General features: G+C 39.5%; 1 gene segment (V, D, J or C); it reads right to left on the bottom strand.

Annotated features, from left to right (window-relative positions):
- Positions 1–803: 803 nt before the first annotated feature.
- Positions 804–1,391, bottom strand: LOC118575569. The segment is given in 2 exon segments: positions 804–1,165; positions 1,340–1,391. Coding segments are annotated over 2 exon segments (414 nt in total).
- Positions 1,392–18,559: the final 17,168 nt, after the last annotated feature.

The raw sequence follows: 18,559 nt of genomic DNA, 5'->3' as shown, positions 1-18,559 counted from the left end.
CATAGATGTGTCAGGATCGTCAATTGGATTCCATTGGTCCACATGTCGGTTTTTATGCCAATATCAAGCTACTTTTATTACTATAGTTCTATAGTGGAGCTTGAAGTCAGGGTTGGTGATGCCTACAGCAGTTGCTTTATTGTAAAGAATTGTTTTAGATATAGAAAGCAATGTTTTAATATGAAATATTGCATGTATATTACATTGCAGATATGTAAACATTTTGGTAGAAGAATCAATTTGCTGCAATTATTATTATGATATAAATTGCAAATATATCTCTCTGGTTTGTGATATATCTTTTGGCTCATGTAAATTTTATGTGAAATATTTGTTTTATATTACATAATTAAATGTATTATATTTTTAAAATATCAAGACATTGTTGAAATCATGTCTTGATTTAATAATAAGATTTATTTGTCTGGCCTGATTTATTAGATTATCAAAATTCATTTTTTATCCACTTAATATTGAGCAGATTGGCTGGATTTGTTGTCACATGCTCTCTAAATACAGGATGAAAACAGTTGCTCTCAGTTTCCAATTCTGAGAAAAGTCCAAAATGATTCTGGAGTGTACAAGAGGGGTATATATTCTATGACATTAACACAGCATTCAATAAAATAAAGTGTAGATTTTACTCATGTGAGCTGATGTTTGTGAGCATTTATACTACTACAAATCAATATCACATCAGCTGAAATTAAGCTTAAATGTCTGTAGCAGTATTTTTCTGGTTTCTCACATCTTCTTTGCAATTGGTAAAGATCTCATAAAGCCACAGCTGTGTAAAAGCTGCTTCAGAGTCCCCCTGTGGCGGGGCTGTTGCTGCACAGACAGCTGCAGTTTGGGGTTAGGCTGCAGGCTTGTTGTGAGCACTGTGCATCAGCAGCACAGAAGTAGATGCCTGAGTCCTCCAGCTGGGCATCTCTGATGTGCAGGGTGCTGTAGTGCTCCTTGGGGTTGAATGTTGACTTTAACCTCCCATTCTCCTTTGTTCCTGGAGCCAGGTAAAACTGATTGGTGAGGCTGCCCTTGGGATTCTGTCGGAACCATTGCACAGTTGTCATGGTGGTAGAGAAATTGTATCTCAGAGCAGAACTGCTTCCCTCATGGAGACTCAGGGCTGAAGGACTCTGCTTCACCTCAACTCCTCTCACCCCTGTTGGGAAACAAAAGCAAACCAGAATGAGTGAGGGGTCTTCACCCACACCTGTCTAATGTCCCAGGAGACACCATGAGGATGACTGCACAGGAGCTTTGGGTTGGCTCATCCCCCCTCCACCACTGACATTTCTGGAGAATCCCTAAAGCAGCTTAGGTGAGCACAACTCACAGCAAATCTGCACCCACAGAATCCCCAGCACAGCTCCCAGGTTCCTCTCCATGGCCCCTGTCCAGTTGCTGGGGTGTCTTCTCTCCAGCTATGAGGGTTGTCAAGTCTTGTGGGCAGACACACATGTGCTTGCACACAACAGGTTCTCTCCAATTCATCTAGCTTCCTCTTTCATCTGAACAAGAAACCCCACCTACCTCTACCACATGACTGCATGGCAGTTGCTCCACAACCGTGTAAGCCAATATGCAGGTCCCAGGACAGTATATTTCTGATGTAACACTTCTTAGAAGGGGACTTTGGGAAAAAAATATGTGAGGAAGGGGAATACATGGAATACATAAATGGAAAATACTGGTGTGAAAACTAAGGGCTCCAGTGGCTTTAGCAGAGCCTTGAAGCATCCTAGCACTATTTTCTATGTCCAAAAAGAATTTCATACAATATAATCTGTTCATAGTTCCCTCTCCTCCGGTTCCTCTCATATCTCTCTCACATTGTCTCACAACCAACTGCATGACTTTTCTTTTTCCCTCTCTTTAGAAAGCAAACAAAAAGGCAAACAAACAAACAAAAACCCAAACACTGAGAATTTTAAAACAATAATAAAGAAGAAACACAAACACAAACCCATAAAAACCACAAGACAGAAAACCATATAAAACAGATAAAAAATCAAATAGGACCAAAAAGAACACACAGGATATGCAATATGATATAAAACACCATTGGGTTCATATCTGTGTTGGCCACCTACTGCTGGAAATGAGGTTGTCCCTTAAGTGTGGTTAATACACCCAGTGAGAAAGTTTGAGCAGGACTCTTAAATTACACAATGTAAAAAATCAGCAAGCAATGCGCTGTACAGAATAAAAAAAAAATTCTTGATAATAGCAGATCATCATGTGCATAGAAAATATTCCCAATGCCAGTTTTATTGACTAGAAGAAAAACAAGACAAGGCCATCTTTCCACACCCTGATTTTTTTCCATCACGTGCATTCTGCCTAGCTCTTTTGCAGTGCGGTGCAAGAAAGTACAGCTGATTCTAATCAGGCTGTGATTGCCAGCTCAAATTCAGTGAGACCCTATTCCTTTTATTTTTCATAACTAATATTTCCCAGTTTTTCTCAAGTAGTTGTTCTTTTTCTTTCTACTTTAAAGTGTATATACTCTCTTTACGTTTGTGTGTGTGTGTGTGTGTGTGTGTGTGTGTGTGTGTGTTTGTGTGTGTTATAAAGTATATTGGAATAATTTCGAGTTCTTTGAATTTGGGGGGATTTTCAACATGAAATTTTTAAAAATGAAAGCAGTGAAGTTCTTCTCTTTTGAGTGTTCATCATCATAATGTCCAGTGAGATTGAATTTTGTTGAGAGAATTGTTCTTAAAATAAATTTATAGACACACAGGATCCAGTGAACAGGCTCTAGATATCCATGGTTTTATATAGAATGATAAGGAGCTAATATCTGGTGTCCTCCACACAGCCACTCCTACTCTTCACCTTGTGAGTGGATTGCCTTATGTCCTTATGTCTCTTCTCAGCTCTTCAAACCTCTGGGCACCTTAAGAAACAGTAGATTCTAGGAACGCTGCAGTGCCCCCTGGTGGACTGACACCACCAACAAAAGTGACTTCAGGCCATCTCCACAAGTCTCACCAAACCAGCCTTTGCACTCCATCACTTCATGGTAAAGGAAATGCAGATGGTCAGAAGACAAGATGGTCTAGATGGAGTTATCAAAAGAAGAAATAAAAATAGCCAAGAAATATCTCAAAATTGCTCATCATCATTAGCAATTATAAAAATGCAAATTAAAACAACTTTGAGATTTCATCCTACCCCAGTTAGAGTATCTCAAATCAATAAAAACAACTGACGATAAAGGCTGGAGGAGGTTTGGAGGGGAAAGGAATCCTTATTCACTGTTGGGGGGAACAAAAATTTGTGCAGGTACTCTGGAAGTCAGTGTGGAGAATCTTCAAAACACTAAAGAGAAAATCTACCACGTGACCCAGCAATGCCACTTCTTGGTATATGTCCAAAGAACTCTGACTCCTGCTCCACAGATTCTTCATTAGCTATGTTCATTGCTGCTCTGTTCACAGTTATTAGGTAATGGAAACATCTAAATGTTCTTCGATTGATGACTTGATAAGGAAAATGTGGCCCCTATGCATTATGGAATAGTCTTCAATGTAGAGGAAAGTTGCATCATAAACTTTGCAAGTAGATGGATGGAACTAGAAAAGATTACTTAGCCTGAGTTGACTGAGACCCCAAAAGACAAATGCCACATGTTCTGCCACTGAACTCCTAACTCCAATGGGAATTATATAGGCTCCTAACTCCAAATCTTCAGATGGGAATCTAGAACTTGGAGAAATCACAGACAACATAAAGGTACAAAGTGGAACATGTACTTGGGGAGAAGCTCTAGAGAAAGGAATAGGAGGAGAAGAATAATTTAATGGGAGAAACAGGGAAAAGGAGGGTGGAGAGTTTGGGAGGGAAAGGGGGGTCAACACAGAAGGTGAGAGACGGGGGAGGTTGAAATAACAGTAAAAATATCTAAAGTAGTTATAAGGAAACAAATTAGTATCTACTTAAAAATAGTATCTATTTACCACAATTACTTAAAATACATGCAATTATAAATATCTGTTCATACATACACACACAAAATTTACACTAACTATTTTCATCTGGGCTGACAATACCCCCCCCCCCCAAGAGCTGTAGATATTTTTTAAAAGAACCTCAAGACCAGTCACATGAATCCCTCATTCAAGTTGTTGGTCACAAAATTTCAGGAGACTCCTAAATCTTTAAAGACTATTATTTTTTACCTTGGTTTCATCCCAGAAGCTGCCAGTGAGTCCCTATTGCTAACGACACCATGCATTTGAAACACAAGATCCAGAGGATCCCAGCTTGATCAGACTTGAAGTCCTTCTCCTAATGACTAACTTTCATGGTACTAGAGGTTGACATGCAAGCTTCCAAAAGTTAGAAGCAATCAATTATTCTACCCAGCTATGATGCCTATAAACGACAAGGCCCAATATGGCGTGAACATCTATGGATGCAATAGTGGCACTCATAACTTGGTGGCAATCAACAGCTCTCTAATTGGACATATAAAATAAAAAAAAAAATAACACGCCTGGTATTGGAAACCTAGCCAACTACCCAGGACAATGGACAACCGCTAACTTACTAAACCAGCATAATCCCTAACTACATTCTAAATATCTATCACTGTAACCACAGGTAAGTGTAGTCCTCAGCCCTTATGAAATAATCTCTTTTTTACAAAAGACACAGACACGTTACAGAAAACCACAACCAATCAAAACGTAGAGAACAAGATATCATATGGTGTTCTGCATCAACTCACCCATCTACAACACAATTCCTGCACCTAAAGTTTGGGGAGCATTGAGGAAGAGGAGACAGAATGATTATAAGAGCCAGAGGAATAGGAAATTCTCTGTGAGATTGCATCTCTTAAACAGGTCAGGGAAACAATACCCTTAATGTCTCAATGATATAGTTGCCTACACAAGACCTGAAGAAGGATGACACCAACAGCCATGCTAACATGGAAGGAGGAAGTTTCACAGAAATCCAGCTTTAGACAAAGAACTACAGGCCATTAAGAAATGCACCTGACCCAAGCCCTCCTCAACAGCAGCACTCAAGATTACAGGCCCTGCACCTCACCTGGGCAGCACAGTGGAGTTGACTCTGTAGACATGGGCACAGGAGAGTCAGCTCTGAGGGCCTGAAAGGGGCATAGCTGGAACTGGCTCAGCTCCCTCAGCTGGGGTGTGGTGGTTGGAGTTGAGAGAAAGATAACCCACCTTGCCCCTCCCGCTTCCAGCTGATGAGAGAGCTGACTGACCCTCCCCTTTATCAGCTGCAACACTGGAGAAAGCAGCCCCTGCACCTCCTTTGAGCTGCACAACAGACCTGATCCTGTTGATGGGGCACAAGTGAGCAGCCCCAAGAATGTAAGCATGGGAGATCTGCTCCTGCCCCTCACCTGCCATAGGGTGGTGTAGGTGAGGGAGAGACACACCCACCACAGACCCCACCCCTTGCTGCCTATGGCAGGTGGGAGAGCTGGCCTGAAGATAGTAAGAGTGGGAGAGCTGTCCCTGCCCCTCACCAGCTGCCTGCAGAACTCATCAGCACAGGGCAACAACAGGATGTCCAAGAGGAATCCAAGTGAGTATCTAACTACAGCTGAGTAGCAGAAACAGCAAAAACCAGAGAGCTCAAACTAGGATAATGAATCTTTGCAAAGAACACATATACATAAAAATATATGGATAAAAGGGTTACTGCATGACCCACTATGTCACACTAAAGCTTCTATGATGAAATTTTTTTTCTTTTTTTTCCTCTTAAGTTCTATTTTATGCTATTGGGGGGCAGATTGCAAGGGCAGAGGGTGGATACAAGGGAATGAAAAATAAATGAGATCAAGATGCCTGATGTGAAAGACACAAAGCACGAATTTTTTAAAATGTAAAAACAAAAGATAGAAGCAGAAAGAGCACAAAGAAATGACTTAATTATGCAAGTCATGATTTGGAAATTAACCAAATTCAGTAGACAAGAAATAATAAAAATTTGAGCGGAAATTAATAAAATAGAAACAAAGAAAACAAGGAAGGGACCTTTAACTGGTGTTGCTTGGAGGAAAGCAATGTAGAGAGAGAAGAGAAGAAGAAGAAATAAATGAAACCAGGTATTTTATAAAAGCCATAGAGGAGGTGCGTGCAGTGGTGCATATTATTAATATCATCACTTGGGAGGCAGAGGTGGGTGGATCTCTGTGAGTTTGAGGCCAGCATGGTTTACAGAATGAGTTCTAGGACATTCAGATCTACACAGTGAGACTTTGTTTAAAAATAAATAAATAAATAAATAGCCATAGGTAATCATATTTTGAGTTCTGCTGTGGAATAATGCTTTTGTACACTGGTTTAATTAAATTCTGATTGGCCTGTAGCCAGGCAGGAAGTATAGGTGGGATAAGCAAACAAGGAGAATTCTGGGAAGAGGAAGGCTGATTCAGGAGATGCCAGCCTGCTATCCAGGGAGCAGCATGTAACAGCACACAAGTAAAGTCACGGAACACATGGTGTCTTATATACAGATTAACAGAAATGGGCTGAGTTTAAGTATAAGAGCTAGTCAATAGTTAGCCTGAGCTAATGGCCAAGCAGTTTTAATTAATATAAGCCTGTGTGTGTTTACTTGGGTCTGAGTGGCTGTGGACTGGGCAGGACACGGGAAAAATTCTAGCTACAGTGTTCATTTAAAATAATGTATAGTATATATAAATATGTTATACATCACACACACACACACACACACACACACACAGACACACAAAGTATGCTACTTGAAGTGGTAATGCACTCTCAAGAGCCTATCTAACAAAAACACAGTGTGGTGGATGAAAATCCTCTTTTCAAGTTGTTGGTTAGGAGAGTCCAAGAATTCCCCCAAACAGTATAGGGTAATTACAGTTGCCTATAGTTGCTTCCCAGAATTTGAAGCTAAGTCCCTATTGTTAAAGACAGTGGAAGGTACTCTGCAAGCTGCCAAGGACCAAAAGCAATCAATAGTGATACCCCTCTGTAAAGCTTTTGAACGGTATCAATGACCAGCACAAGAAGATATTCCAAAGGATGCAATAGTGGCAGTCATATCTCGGTGGTAATGAACAGGCATCTAATTGTACTCAAGGCCCACAAGTTAAGAGGGAATTTTTGTTTGGCACTGTAAACCCAGAAAACTTCTGGGATTGATGAGACCATGGAACCTAGAGGAAAGCCTACTGCTCCTGCTTTCCTCAGCCCATATGATGAATAACTACATTATAAATATTTAACCTTATGTCCACAGATAAGCACAGCATTCACCATCAGAGAAGCTTCTTTTCACAGCAGGTAGAGGATACTACAAAGATCCCCAACAGGTCAAAATTCAGAGACAACTAAAGATAGTTTGCCCAAATCCTGCTGATGCAACTACAACACAACTCCTACAGCTAAGTCTCAGGGATCAGGGAGAATGGAGGGAAAAGCAAATTTGTAAAAGCCAGAAGACCAGAACAACCTCCATGGGACTGTGTCCTCTGTATTTGAGAAAAAAATATGCACTCATTAGCAAGGGATGGAGAGCAAGCCAGTGAGCAGAACCCCTTCAAGGCCTTTGCATCAGCTCCTGCCTCCATGATCCTGCTCTATTTGAATTCCTGCCCTGACTTCCCTCAATAATGGACTGTTATGTGGAACTGTGAGCTGAAATAAAATATTTCCTCTCCAAGTTGCTTTTATCCATGGTGTTTCAGCACAGCAGTAGCTACCCTTACTAAGATAAATGGTCATTGTGGTAAAGGAACAAGAGATTACATATAGATATAAAAATGACAGTAATATCAAGCAAAGCATCAGTGTGTCTAACATCAACTGTTAACCATAAGGCGTTTCAGAAAATAAACATTTGAGCTTGTTTTTACATATGTCTGTCCTGAAGAAAAATATGTTCTGACTGTTTTCCCCTCAGTGAACTCCAGCAGCAGCACTGTCACTGCTAATGACCTAAACAAAAGATCTGAAGTGCTTCATACTCTTCTCACAGGAATGACGGGATCACACAGGAAACATAAGTATCAAAGCGCACAGGTATACGGTAGACCACCCTGGGAGACCATACAGTGATGACTCTTCTATGTACAGACATGGCTGAGTGACCATTCCTGCCAAGGACAGACATGCTGGACTCTGTCATGATTATTAATTCCAAAGTCCACTATGGCCTTCTAGTCTGTGCATGGGATGTTTGTAGCAACCCCTCAATTAAAAGGAAACCTTAATTACTGTATTAGAAACACAAATTTTCTTTCAAAATGTTGTGGAAGTAGAAAAAGTCAGTGAAATTGAGAGGGTTTGTGGCACAAATGAATGAGAGCTCAATAGAAACAAGGGAGAGGCTGAGAAAACGATTAATCTAGAGAAACTTAAATGACTTCAAGAACCGATTTATCTTTGCAAAAGGCAACACCACACTTCAAGTACCACCATGCAGCTCTAAGTAAAGGTGACTGTAACAGGATTAATAGAATGCTGCGTAAAATACATCATAACATCATAAAAAATAGGCTTATGTTTGGCATTGTGAAATAGTCATACTAGCGCACACATGGAAGTCAAAACTGCTCTGTGTGGTGCTACTTTTAGTGATACTTTACAGAAAATTTTGCTTTACATTTTAATGGTTGTCTTACACTATGTATTTATAATCATCTAAATAGACACATTAAGTACCTTTATTAAAAGATAAGAGCCTATCCATCAGGATGAATATTCTCTACAAGTGACACAGAGATGTATTTGGAGTGGGGGCAATCTAGTTGGCACCCAACAGTCAATTATACACATTGACAAATAATTAGCTATTCTCATTAAAAGGTCATTCAAGATGCTCTAGTACTTGTTGTATATTTAGAAACAGGTATAATACAGAGAATTCCTCATCTCAACAATGGGTAATATATCTGTCTCCAGCCCTGGTCTCAAGTTTATGTAAGGCAGTGGATGCCTGGGGTGCACTGTGCACTTGCTGCACAAAAGTACATGGCTGAGTCCTCAGGATGGGGAGCTGTGAAGTTCAGGGAGAGATGTTTGTCCTTCTTATTCAGTAGGACAATGAGTCCTTGTTCTTGTTTTCTGTCCACACTTGAAAGAACATTTATAAGCAACTGGAGACCTGCTCCAGGCTCTTGTTTGTACCAGTAGAAGTAATAATTAGTGTCTGTGTAGGTGCAGTTGATGACAGCGCTGTCTCCCTCCTGGACACTCAGGAGAGAAGGCTGCTGCTCCAGCTACTCTCCTCTGCTCACACCTGTGCAAAAGGAAACAGCAGGAAGACCATCAGGCCACCGTTCCTCAGACTTTGCTTTTCTTCCCACGGTGATTTCACTCAGTCTGGAGGAACCAGTCCGCCCCTCAGACTGATAATGAACATTGCCAAATGCCTTGTTTCCCAAAACCTCTCAGAGTTCAGCTGCAGCCACAAGCACAGGACAAAAGGTCCAGTCAGTGTCTTCATGGCTGTCCCTGGGGACGGTGGCCTTCAGTCAGGCGAGATGCTTCTGTGATCAGCTCTCCTCCTCTGTCCTCCACAGCACTGCAGCTTCTTCAGTTGTCTGCACAGAGGGCTGCTGACTGCAGCTGCTCTTTCAGAAGTCAAAGGAAAAGTTTCTAAGTTTGCAGCAACAGAGATGCTCTGCCCCCTGGTGGACAGTCCTAGCAGCTGCACCAGCGGCTCCAATCCTCCTTTATACTATTACACTTTATTCATGTGTTCATTTTCTGCTTTTTCCCCCAGAGATAAGGACCGAACCCAGGGCCTTATGCTTGCTAGGCAAGCGCTCTAACACTGAGCTAAATTCCCAACCCCTTATTTTCTGCCTATAATCAATATTTGTTCTTAAGAAAATAGAATGCCGAGCTGAGAACTGGTTTAATATTGTCTACTTATAGCACACAGTTTTGTATGTTGATATAATCTTAGAATAAATATTTCTGAGACAACTCCAATGGCCTCATATATCACAAAGGGTATTTGTTACTGAGTAGAATTAGAAAACATTGAATTGGTTCCTCCAGTAAAAGATTCTGATGCTTTCCTGCCTCTCCAACCCCCAACATGTTCAGGAAACAATGCCTGGTTTAAACATTAGACACCCTAAGTTTTACAAATTAGACAGATTCTGGAGCCAGTGAAAACATGCCACATGAATAGGTTGTAAAACTGATAGGGTGAGCAAAGTGTCTCTGTGTAAGCCCAAGGTGCCAAACAGGGAGCTCATGCACTAAGGACAGGTCCCGGTCCCACAGCCTGGATGCCTCCCAAGCAGTTCAAGCTATTCAGTTGTCTCCCTTATCCAGAGGGCCTGATCCAGCTGGGGTCTCCACAGCCTTTGGTTCATAATTCATTGACTGGATCTGCCTGTACTGAATTCACCAGGATTAAATGAATCCCCAGGGGAGTCTTGGCACTGGAGGAGATAGCAATGGAGGAGAGGGGATGGGAGAAAGGTGGGGGTGGGGGAAGGAGGGTGGAGGACAGGGGAACCTATGGCTGATGTGTAAAATTAAAACACAAATATAATAATAAAAAAAGGAAAAAAAAAACAAAAACAAAAAATCCTGATAGGGATCAGAAACAAGCCTGGTACATAGAAAGGGGAATCACCTTAAGTTATTACAGCACTCTTGAGCAACTGGTACTTGCCTCCCGCCCCCCCACCAAGAAAACAGAAACACCCCCCCCCCACACACACACACACAGAGTTGTGTCCTGGTGCTTAACACTTAGTGACTATAATAACCACTCCTCTTTGCAACGTAACTATGCTCAACTCTTCAACACCAACACCCAATAATCAGGGAAGAAATTTCAGAATTCAAAGGCACCATGGATCAAATGGCTTTACAAACGTTTACACAACTTTCCAGATAAAGCTAAGGGTATACATTCTTCTCAACAGATAAGGAACTTTCTCTAAAATAGATTACATTGTTGATCATAATTTAAGCCTTTACAAATACAAAAGGATTAAAATTATTTCTAATTTCTTATAAGACTCTGGTACTGTAATATTATTAGTAGTAATTAGCAGGAGAAACTACACAAATACATAGTAGAAAGAAAGAACAAAAGGCTCATGATTTATTGAAAAAGAAACATGGAAGAACTTTAAATATTTTAGAATCAAATGGAAAGCAAAAGCAAAAAATATACAAATGCTTTGGATATTTCAAAAGCATTTCTTTAGACATCAATGGTTTAATGAGTAAAAACACTAGCTTTGAAGCCTGACAACTTAAATTCAATCTCTGAAACACTGTTGGTAGAAGGAAATAAACAACTCCTGAAAGTTTTCCTTGTAGCTACATACATACCCCCCCCACACACACATGTTTTCTCTCTCCTAGCATTTACACACACACAAACACACACACACACACACACACAAACACACACTGAATATAATTTTAAGTGTTAAAAATTTAAACCAGTTTTTAAATAAATGTTTATAATTATAAATACTTCCATTGGGATATCAGAGACCCACCTATACCACCTGGGAATTTGAGTCTTCAGGCATTGTCCATGACCTTATGAACCAGACTCCCCACATGCTTCTGAGAATTTAACTCCAGGAGTCTAGCCCATACATCCTCCTACAAAAAGTCAATTAGATATGCCTATACCACCTAGGTACTTAGTGCACAAGTGAAAGACTTATTGGCCTCTTACTGCAAATAGAGAACATGTGTTCTTCTGTGCAAGCCAGGGTATGCCATCCAGAAACTATCCTCCTGTCCCTGGCCTTCCTACTGCACTGGAACCAACTAAAACTCCCAGGAATTTTGTTCTAGGGACCAAGCCCACACAGCCTCTTGAAGCAAGTGTGGTACCTGACTCTTCCTGCTTAATCCAACATGCACTGTTATGGAACATTCTACACCAACCCCATTATTATCTCAACATTATCTGTACCTCAACATTATTATCTTAGTCCTTTCCTGAACATTATACACACCTCCACTAAAAGTAGAAACATAGCTTGAACAAAAAGCAGGGTTAGGGGAGAGAAGAGAAATTCAAAGCAAGGAACGGGGAAAGGAAAGAAAAATCTCAGCCAACAATGTACTTCACATGTGCAATTCCTAACACAGAAACAGAAACAAGATAAAAAAACAAGACAATCCTGTATTAATGATACATACAAATGACACAGAAAAACTTCCAGATAAAGAATTCAAAAGAGCGATTGTAAGTATGCTTACACAACACAATGAAGGAATAAATGTACTTCAGCAGAACAGGAACAAAGAGATGAATGAAATAAGACAGTCAATACCACTATTTGTGAAATTATTAAGGCCACTCCACATAGTTAAAAAGGGAGGTTTATTTTGTGGGGTAACTTACAAATGAAGGGATAGGTTGTAGGGTCTGGCAAAGGTATGGCGCAGTCCAGCGGTACTCTCTGGAGAACTCTGCTTGGTCTACCTCCAGCGTCCAGGGTCCCAGAACCAAGAGAGACCTCTCCTCTCTATCTTGGCTCTTCAGCTTCCTCCCTTAGCCACGCCTTGTGTGCATGACCATTACAGAAGCCTCAATGGGGGTTGGCTTTTGTTGGGATGGCTACCCACTACATACCACACATGAAAATATATGCTAGAAGATTGTACCAACTTTTGCTGCTTCCAAGAAACATACCTTACCAACAAAGACCGGATAAAGAAACATGGAATAAAGAGTATTCAAAGCAAACTAAGGAAAAGCAGGTATAAGTACTATAATATATAGACAAATAGAATTCGAATCAAAGCAATTCAAAATAAACAAAGAGGTAACAATTCATATCAACTAAAGAAACATTCTCCAAAGAGGATATGATAGTTCTAAACACATACACCAAACACAACTCACTGAATTTCATAAAAGAAATAGATAATTAAAACAAAAAAAATAGCCCCAATACAATGATAATGAGTGACTTCAACACTATACTCTTACAAAGAGTTAGGTCATCCAGGCAAAAAGTACACAGAGAAGTATTAGAATTAAATGATATCATAAATCAAATGGATGTAATAGCATCTACAGAATATTCAACCCAAGCAATAAAGAATACATATACGTCTCAGTAGCCCATGGAAAGTCTTACAAATTGAGCATGTATTAAGACACAAAGCAATTCTCAACAAATGTAGACTACTTTAATAACATCACAAATTCGATTTCATCACAATGGATTAAAGCTAACTATTCACAGAAGTGGGAATTAGAGAAATCACACCATATCATGGACACAATATATCATACTACTGAATGGTAATGAAGCCTAAAAAGGAACCAAAAAGGGAAATTTTAAATTTCTAGAATTGAATGAAAATGAAAACACAACATAACAAAATCCATGGGGCACAATAGAAGCATTCATAAGAAGAAATTCATTTATTCCATTGTGAATTTTTGAGACAGGGTCTCTATATGTTTAGTCCTGGCTATCATGGAACTCAGTATACATGTAGTTGTGAGTTCTTACCAGGTTGACCTCAAAATCACAAAGAGGCAACTGCATATGCCTAATTGGGGACAGAATAAAAGATGTGTTGCCACATCCTGGAAGAGAAACATTTATAAGAGTGTCCACCTACATGGAAGAAAATGAAAAATCTTCAATTGCTAGCCTAGGAAACACTTGAAAGCCTTAAAAAATCATGAACAAACAACACCCTTAAAGTAATAGATGGAAGAGATCACCAAATCAGGGATGAAGTTAAGTAAAAGAAAGCAGTGTAATTTGTTAATTAAACCTAAGCTTGGTCTTTGGAAATACTAACAAGCCTTTACCTAAGTTAACCAAAAAATTCATAATACTAAGAATAATAAAATTGGAGATGACAAGGGAAACATTACAAACACAAAGGAATTCAGAGAATCAGAAGAATATACCATAAGCGTTTATATTCCACCAAACTGGAAAATTTAAAGAAAATAGGTGAATTTAAAGTTGCATATAACTTCCCAAAACTAAATCCAGATGCAGTAAGAACATTGAAACACATGTATTGCAACAAATTCAATTACTGGAAGCAGTAATTAAAAATCCCACAACTATCAGGGAACAGTGGGATATACCTATAATCGCAGAACATAGAAAGCAGGGGCAAGTGGGTATCTGTGAGTCTAAGGCCATTCTGGTATACACAGTAGGTGCCAGGAAAGCCAGAGGTACACAACACACTCTGTCCGAAAAAAAAAAAAAAAAGAAAGTAAGAAAAAGAAAAGTCCTTCAACTAGGAAAACCAACGGTCAGACAATCATAGCAGAGAGTTCTACCAGAACATAAAATAACTAACACCAAGATTCCTCAGGTTATTTCATAAATCAAAAGAGAAGGAACTTTTTCAAATTCATGTTATAAATCCAGTATTACCCTGACACCAGAACCAGAAAAAGAACTAACAGAAAGAGAAAGGTATAGACCGATTCCCATAATGCATATGGATGCAAAATAGAAAAAAAAAAAAAACCTCAATAAAGCACTTGCAAACTGAACTCAAGAGCACGTCAAAAAGATTGCATCAACTGTGATCAACTAGGATTCATTCTAATAAGCATGACTTGATACTGTTCACCCTGAGTAAAATTAAGCTCCAAATGCATCAAGAGCCTCAGCATAGCACCTTGTGTTAGAGGAGAAAGTAGGAAATTTGCTTCAACTTCAGAGCACAATAAAATACAAGCCATAAACATGAAGACCAACAATCAACAAACAGGACTCCATCAGACTAAAAAGTGTCTGCACAGCAAAGCACACCATCATTTAATTGAAGAGGCAGCCTAGAGAATGGGAAACATCTTTACCAGGTACACATGACAGAAAATAGGTGTATTTGAAGAACTAAATACCATGAAAAAAATGATAAAAAATGGAGTTTTGAAATATGCAGAGAGTTTTCAAAGGAAGAAATACAAATTTGATAAAAAAATTTTTTTTTGGTTTTTTGAGACACGGTTTCTCTGTGTATCTTTGGATCCTGTCCTGGAACTCATTCTGTAGTACACACTGGCCTCAAACTCACAAAGATCCAGCTGCTTCCTGAGTGCTGGGATTAAAGATGTGTACCACCACCAACCAGTGAGAACATTTTTAAATGGTCAACATCCTTATCCATCAGGGAAAATGAATATTAAATAGTTATGCATTTATACACTGAAAATTAAAATTATTTTGAGAGTTCATTTTATTCCAGTCACAATGGCTGGCGAAAATGACAAGAAACGGTGATGGGTGTGGAGACAGGGGATACTTGCTCACTGTTGGTGGATGTGTAAACTAGGGTAGCCACTATGGTTCTAGTCTGTTAGGTTTCCATAAGATCCCTCGAATGGCCCATAATTTTAACTATCCCTCCCTATGTTTCTCTACCTGCCTCCCTTTCCCTCTCCCTCCTCATTTGAACATCCTGTTCCAGACTCCTTCCTCATCCATCCATAACAATCTATTCTATTCACCCTTTATGGAGATCCATCCCTGGCCCCTAGTCCCTTACTCTATACCTAATGTGTGGTTGTGCAGACTGTAGCTTACTTATTTTTTGACTGCAAAAACTGTGATTCACATATAAATAAAAACTTACCATATTTACCTTTCTGGGTCTGAGTTATGTCACTTAGTGTGACTTTTTTTTAGTTCTCTCCATTTACCTGTGAATTTCATGATTTCTTTCCTGGTTCCGAATCCAACTGATGCATTTGCAATGCAACCCCCGCAACTAAGACACAAGAGAATCACAGAAGAGATGGATGAAAGATTGTAAGAGACAGAGGACAAGATGCCCGTGTCTTCACAGTTTCCCATAAGCATTCTAAGGGAAATACAAAATAGCCCTATGAATACAAAAATAGGGGTTTCCTGAGCAAAAGCAACATCATGATAACACCAGTTGTCATGGCAACATGGATGGGAAAAGTCCACATGGTTCTACTCGTACACGAAGACCTACAGATTGTCGAAGCTGATGACAGAATTGGAATAGTTTAATAGTTTCCCTCAGAGACAAGCTTTCATAGTGGTTTACCAATCCTACTGTGTTATGCCTGATCACATTTTTATATGGACAAAACAAATGGACTCAGTAGGCTGCATATACATCAGATTGATCCAATTTATCTTTCTGTAAAAAACTTTATTTACTTATTGGACACAGGCTACTAAGCATTGGCAGTCATCATTACATTTATCCATCATAAAGATATTTGCAGTAGATATCGCCAACAATCACATTAGGAATGAGGAAATCAAGCATGAAAATTATAAAGCACTCTTCCAAATTTCTCTCGACTAATTAGTGCCAGGTCCGGAACTTCAGCTCAAGTCTTTTTTTTCTCTGGAATGTCACTATGCCATCCAAGGAAGGAATCTTCAAGAACATTGGCATGTCCAGTAAAAACTAAATAGAAACACACATGGAAATCACACAGCACAGTAGCTCCAGTATCTCAGATACTTGCTGGGTCTGCTTACCATGTCCTCAATTAAAGACTAGCAGGCACTCACTGAAGTTACAGTGTCTGTACCCAAGACAAAGATCATAGAGTCTTCTGAGATCTACTTGGCAGTGCATCATAGAGACAGCTTTCCCAGCTTCTCCCAGGTATCTGTGCTACATCACATGTCCTCGGGCACATCAGAAAACCTTGTATTATCCTGGAGGTATAGAGACAGAAGGGAAGATGACAAGAGCTCACTGTGCCATATTTCCTACGCTGGCTTCTTCTCCATCAGTTCTTAACTCCCAGGATGTGTCTGGAGGATAAAAAGGGGCAGCATATAAACACAAATACACTTAGTAAAGAAGAACACCACACCTTGGGCAACAAGGCTGAACTCCATATCTTTAGTAGTTTCTGCTCTCCAACCCAGAACACCCAGGATTCATATTTTGGCACTCCTACATGAATCACAGTCACATCTAACAGGAGTGAATCAAACAACACAACATTCTTTCTGAATCCTCCTGCCATGATTATCACGAAGTTGTAACTTCAGATCAGAAAAGATAGCTGCTGCTACCATTACATGTTCTCACAATTTCACTCACAAGCATTAGAGGGCAGCCAGGAGCTCAGCTCAAATATCACAACTCTTCAGATCTCTGGTGGCAGAGGTTCAGTAAAAACTATATTTCCTTTTTGAGTTTGAAAAACATATTGCATATTTTTCTCATTTTCAAGCCCTAGATTTTAATGTTTATATAAACATAGATATGAGGAGGAATGCCACTGGTCACAGAAATAGAAAGTGACATGAGAAAGAAGAAAAGGGAGCCTAGCAGAGCGCAGAAAAAGGAAAAGAAACAGAAAATTATAGAGTAACAGAATAAATATGGCATGAAACCAGAAGGGGCATCAAAGGGAGATAGAGCCAAGGATCCAGTAGGAGGGGACAAGGGAAGCAGATGTAGCAGTAATGCTGGTGGTCATCTTGAGTTTTACAGAGTATATTCCCAGGATCAGATAAAGGACTGGATGTGAGGGAAAGACAGAAGATGAGCCTCAGAGGAGGAGGAGGAAGTAAACTTTTATTCTTTAGTGATGAGGTGTATTCTACAGCTGGGAGTTCACTAAACTGATTCTGATCTGAGTCTTTGGTAGCTCTCTGGGTCCTCCTCTTTCCTCTGTTGGTCCTATTAAGGCAAACACTACCACAGTGTTTGTTGTTGGCTTTTTTTTTTTGTTTGATTTTGTTTTTGTTTTTATGTTTGTTTGTTTTGGTTTGATATTTTAAGACAGGAATTTCTGTGTAGTACTGGCTCTCCTGGAATTCAATCTGTAGACCAGGCTGGTCTCAAACTCAGAGATCCACCTGATTATTTCTCTTGTGTGCTGATATTAAAGGCATGCTCAGCCTGGCTTTCCTTATACTTTGTAATCATTTCCTGATTGTCAAGGAGAAGTTCTTCTTTGGTTGTGTCTGTTTAGGAAAAATGCTCTTTAGTTTGGATCTCCATTTCTTTCACTCATTTTGATGGATCTTCTGTTATCCTTTGATTGAATAATCTGTCTATGTTTTCAAACTTTCTCAGCTCCTTCTTCTGCCGCATGGATCCTTATGTTTGGTCTTATGTATGTGTCCCACAGTTCTTGAAAGTTTGGGATATGTTCATTATTTTTGTATGTAGTTTATGATTATATTGCTGTCTCAACCTTGTCTTTCATCTACAAAACTCATCCTTCTGCCTGAATGCCAGTTAATGATGCTTTCTGAAGTTTTCTGTTTGATTGATTGATTCTTCCTTTTGTAACGACTATGATTGGTTCATTATCAGAGTCTCAATTTTCTTGTTGTTGAAGCTTTCCTCCATTAAAAATAATCTCTAAGCTCATGATTATTTTGTTCACTTTGATAACTTCCCTAACTACTCCCTGAGTTTATCACCTACATTATTCTTATTCTTACTTGACTGTGTAGATGGTCAATTATACTCTTTCAAAGGAGAAAATGAAGCCTTTGTCTTCTATTTAGCTGTCTCATTCTCTTTGGTGTTCCACTACTGAGGAGTTGTGAGGTTAGGTGGATATCATAGTGGGAAGTTGTCTCATA

This window comes from Onychomys torridus, unplaced genomic scaffold (genome assembly GCF_903995425.1).
Source record: "Onychomys torridus unplaced genomic scaffold, mOncTor1.1, whole genome shotgun sequence".
Classification (NCBI taxonomy): Eukaryota; Metazoa; Chordata; class Mammalia; order Rodentia; family Cricetidae; genus Onychomys; species Onychomys torridus.
The sequence above is the reverse complement of the archived record's forward strand: the minus strand, read 5'-3'. Positions and strand labels throughout refer to the sequence as shown.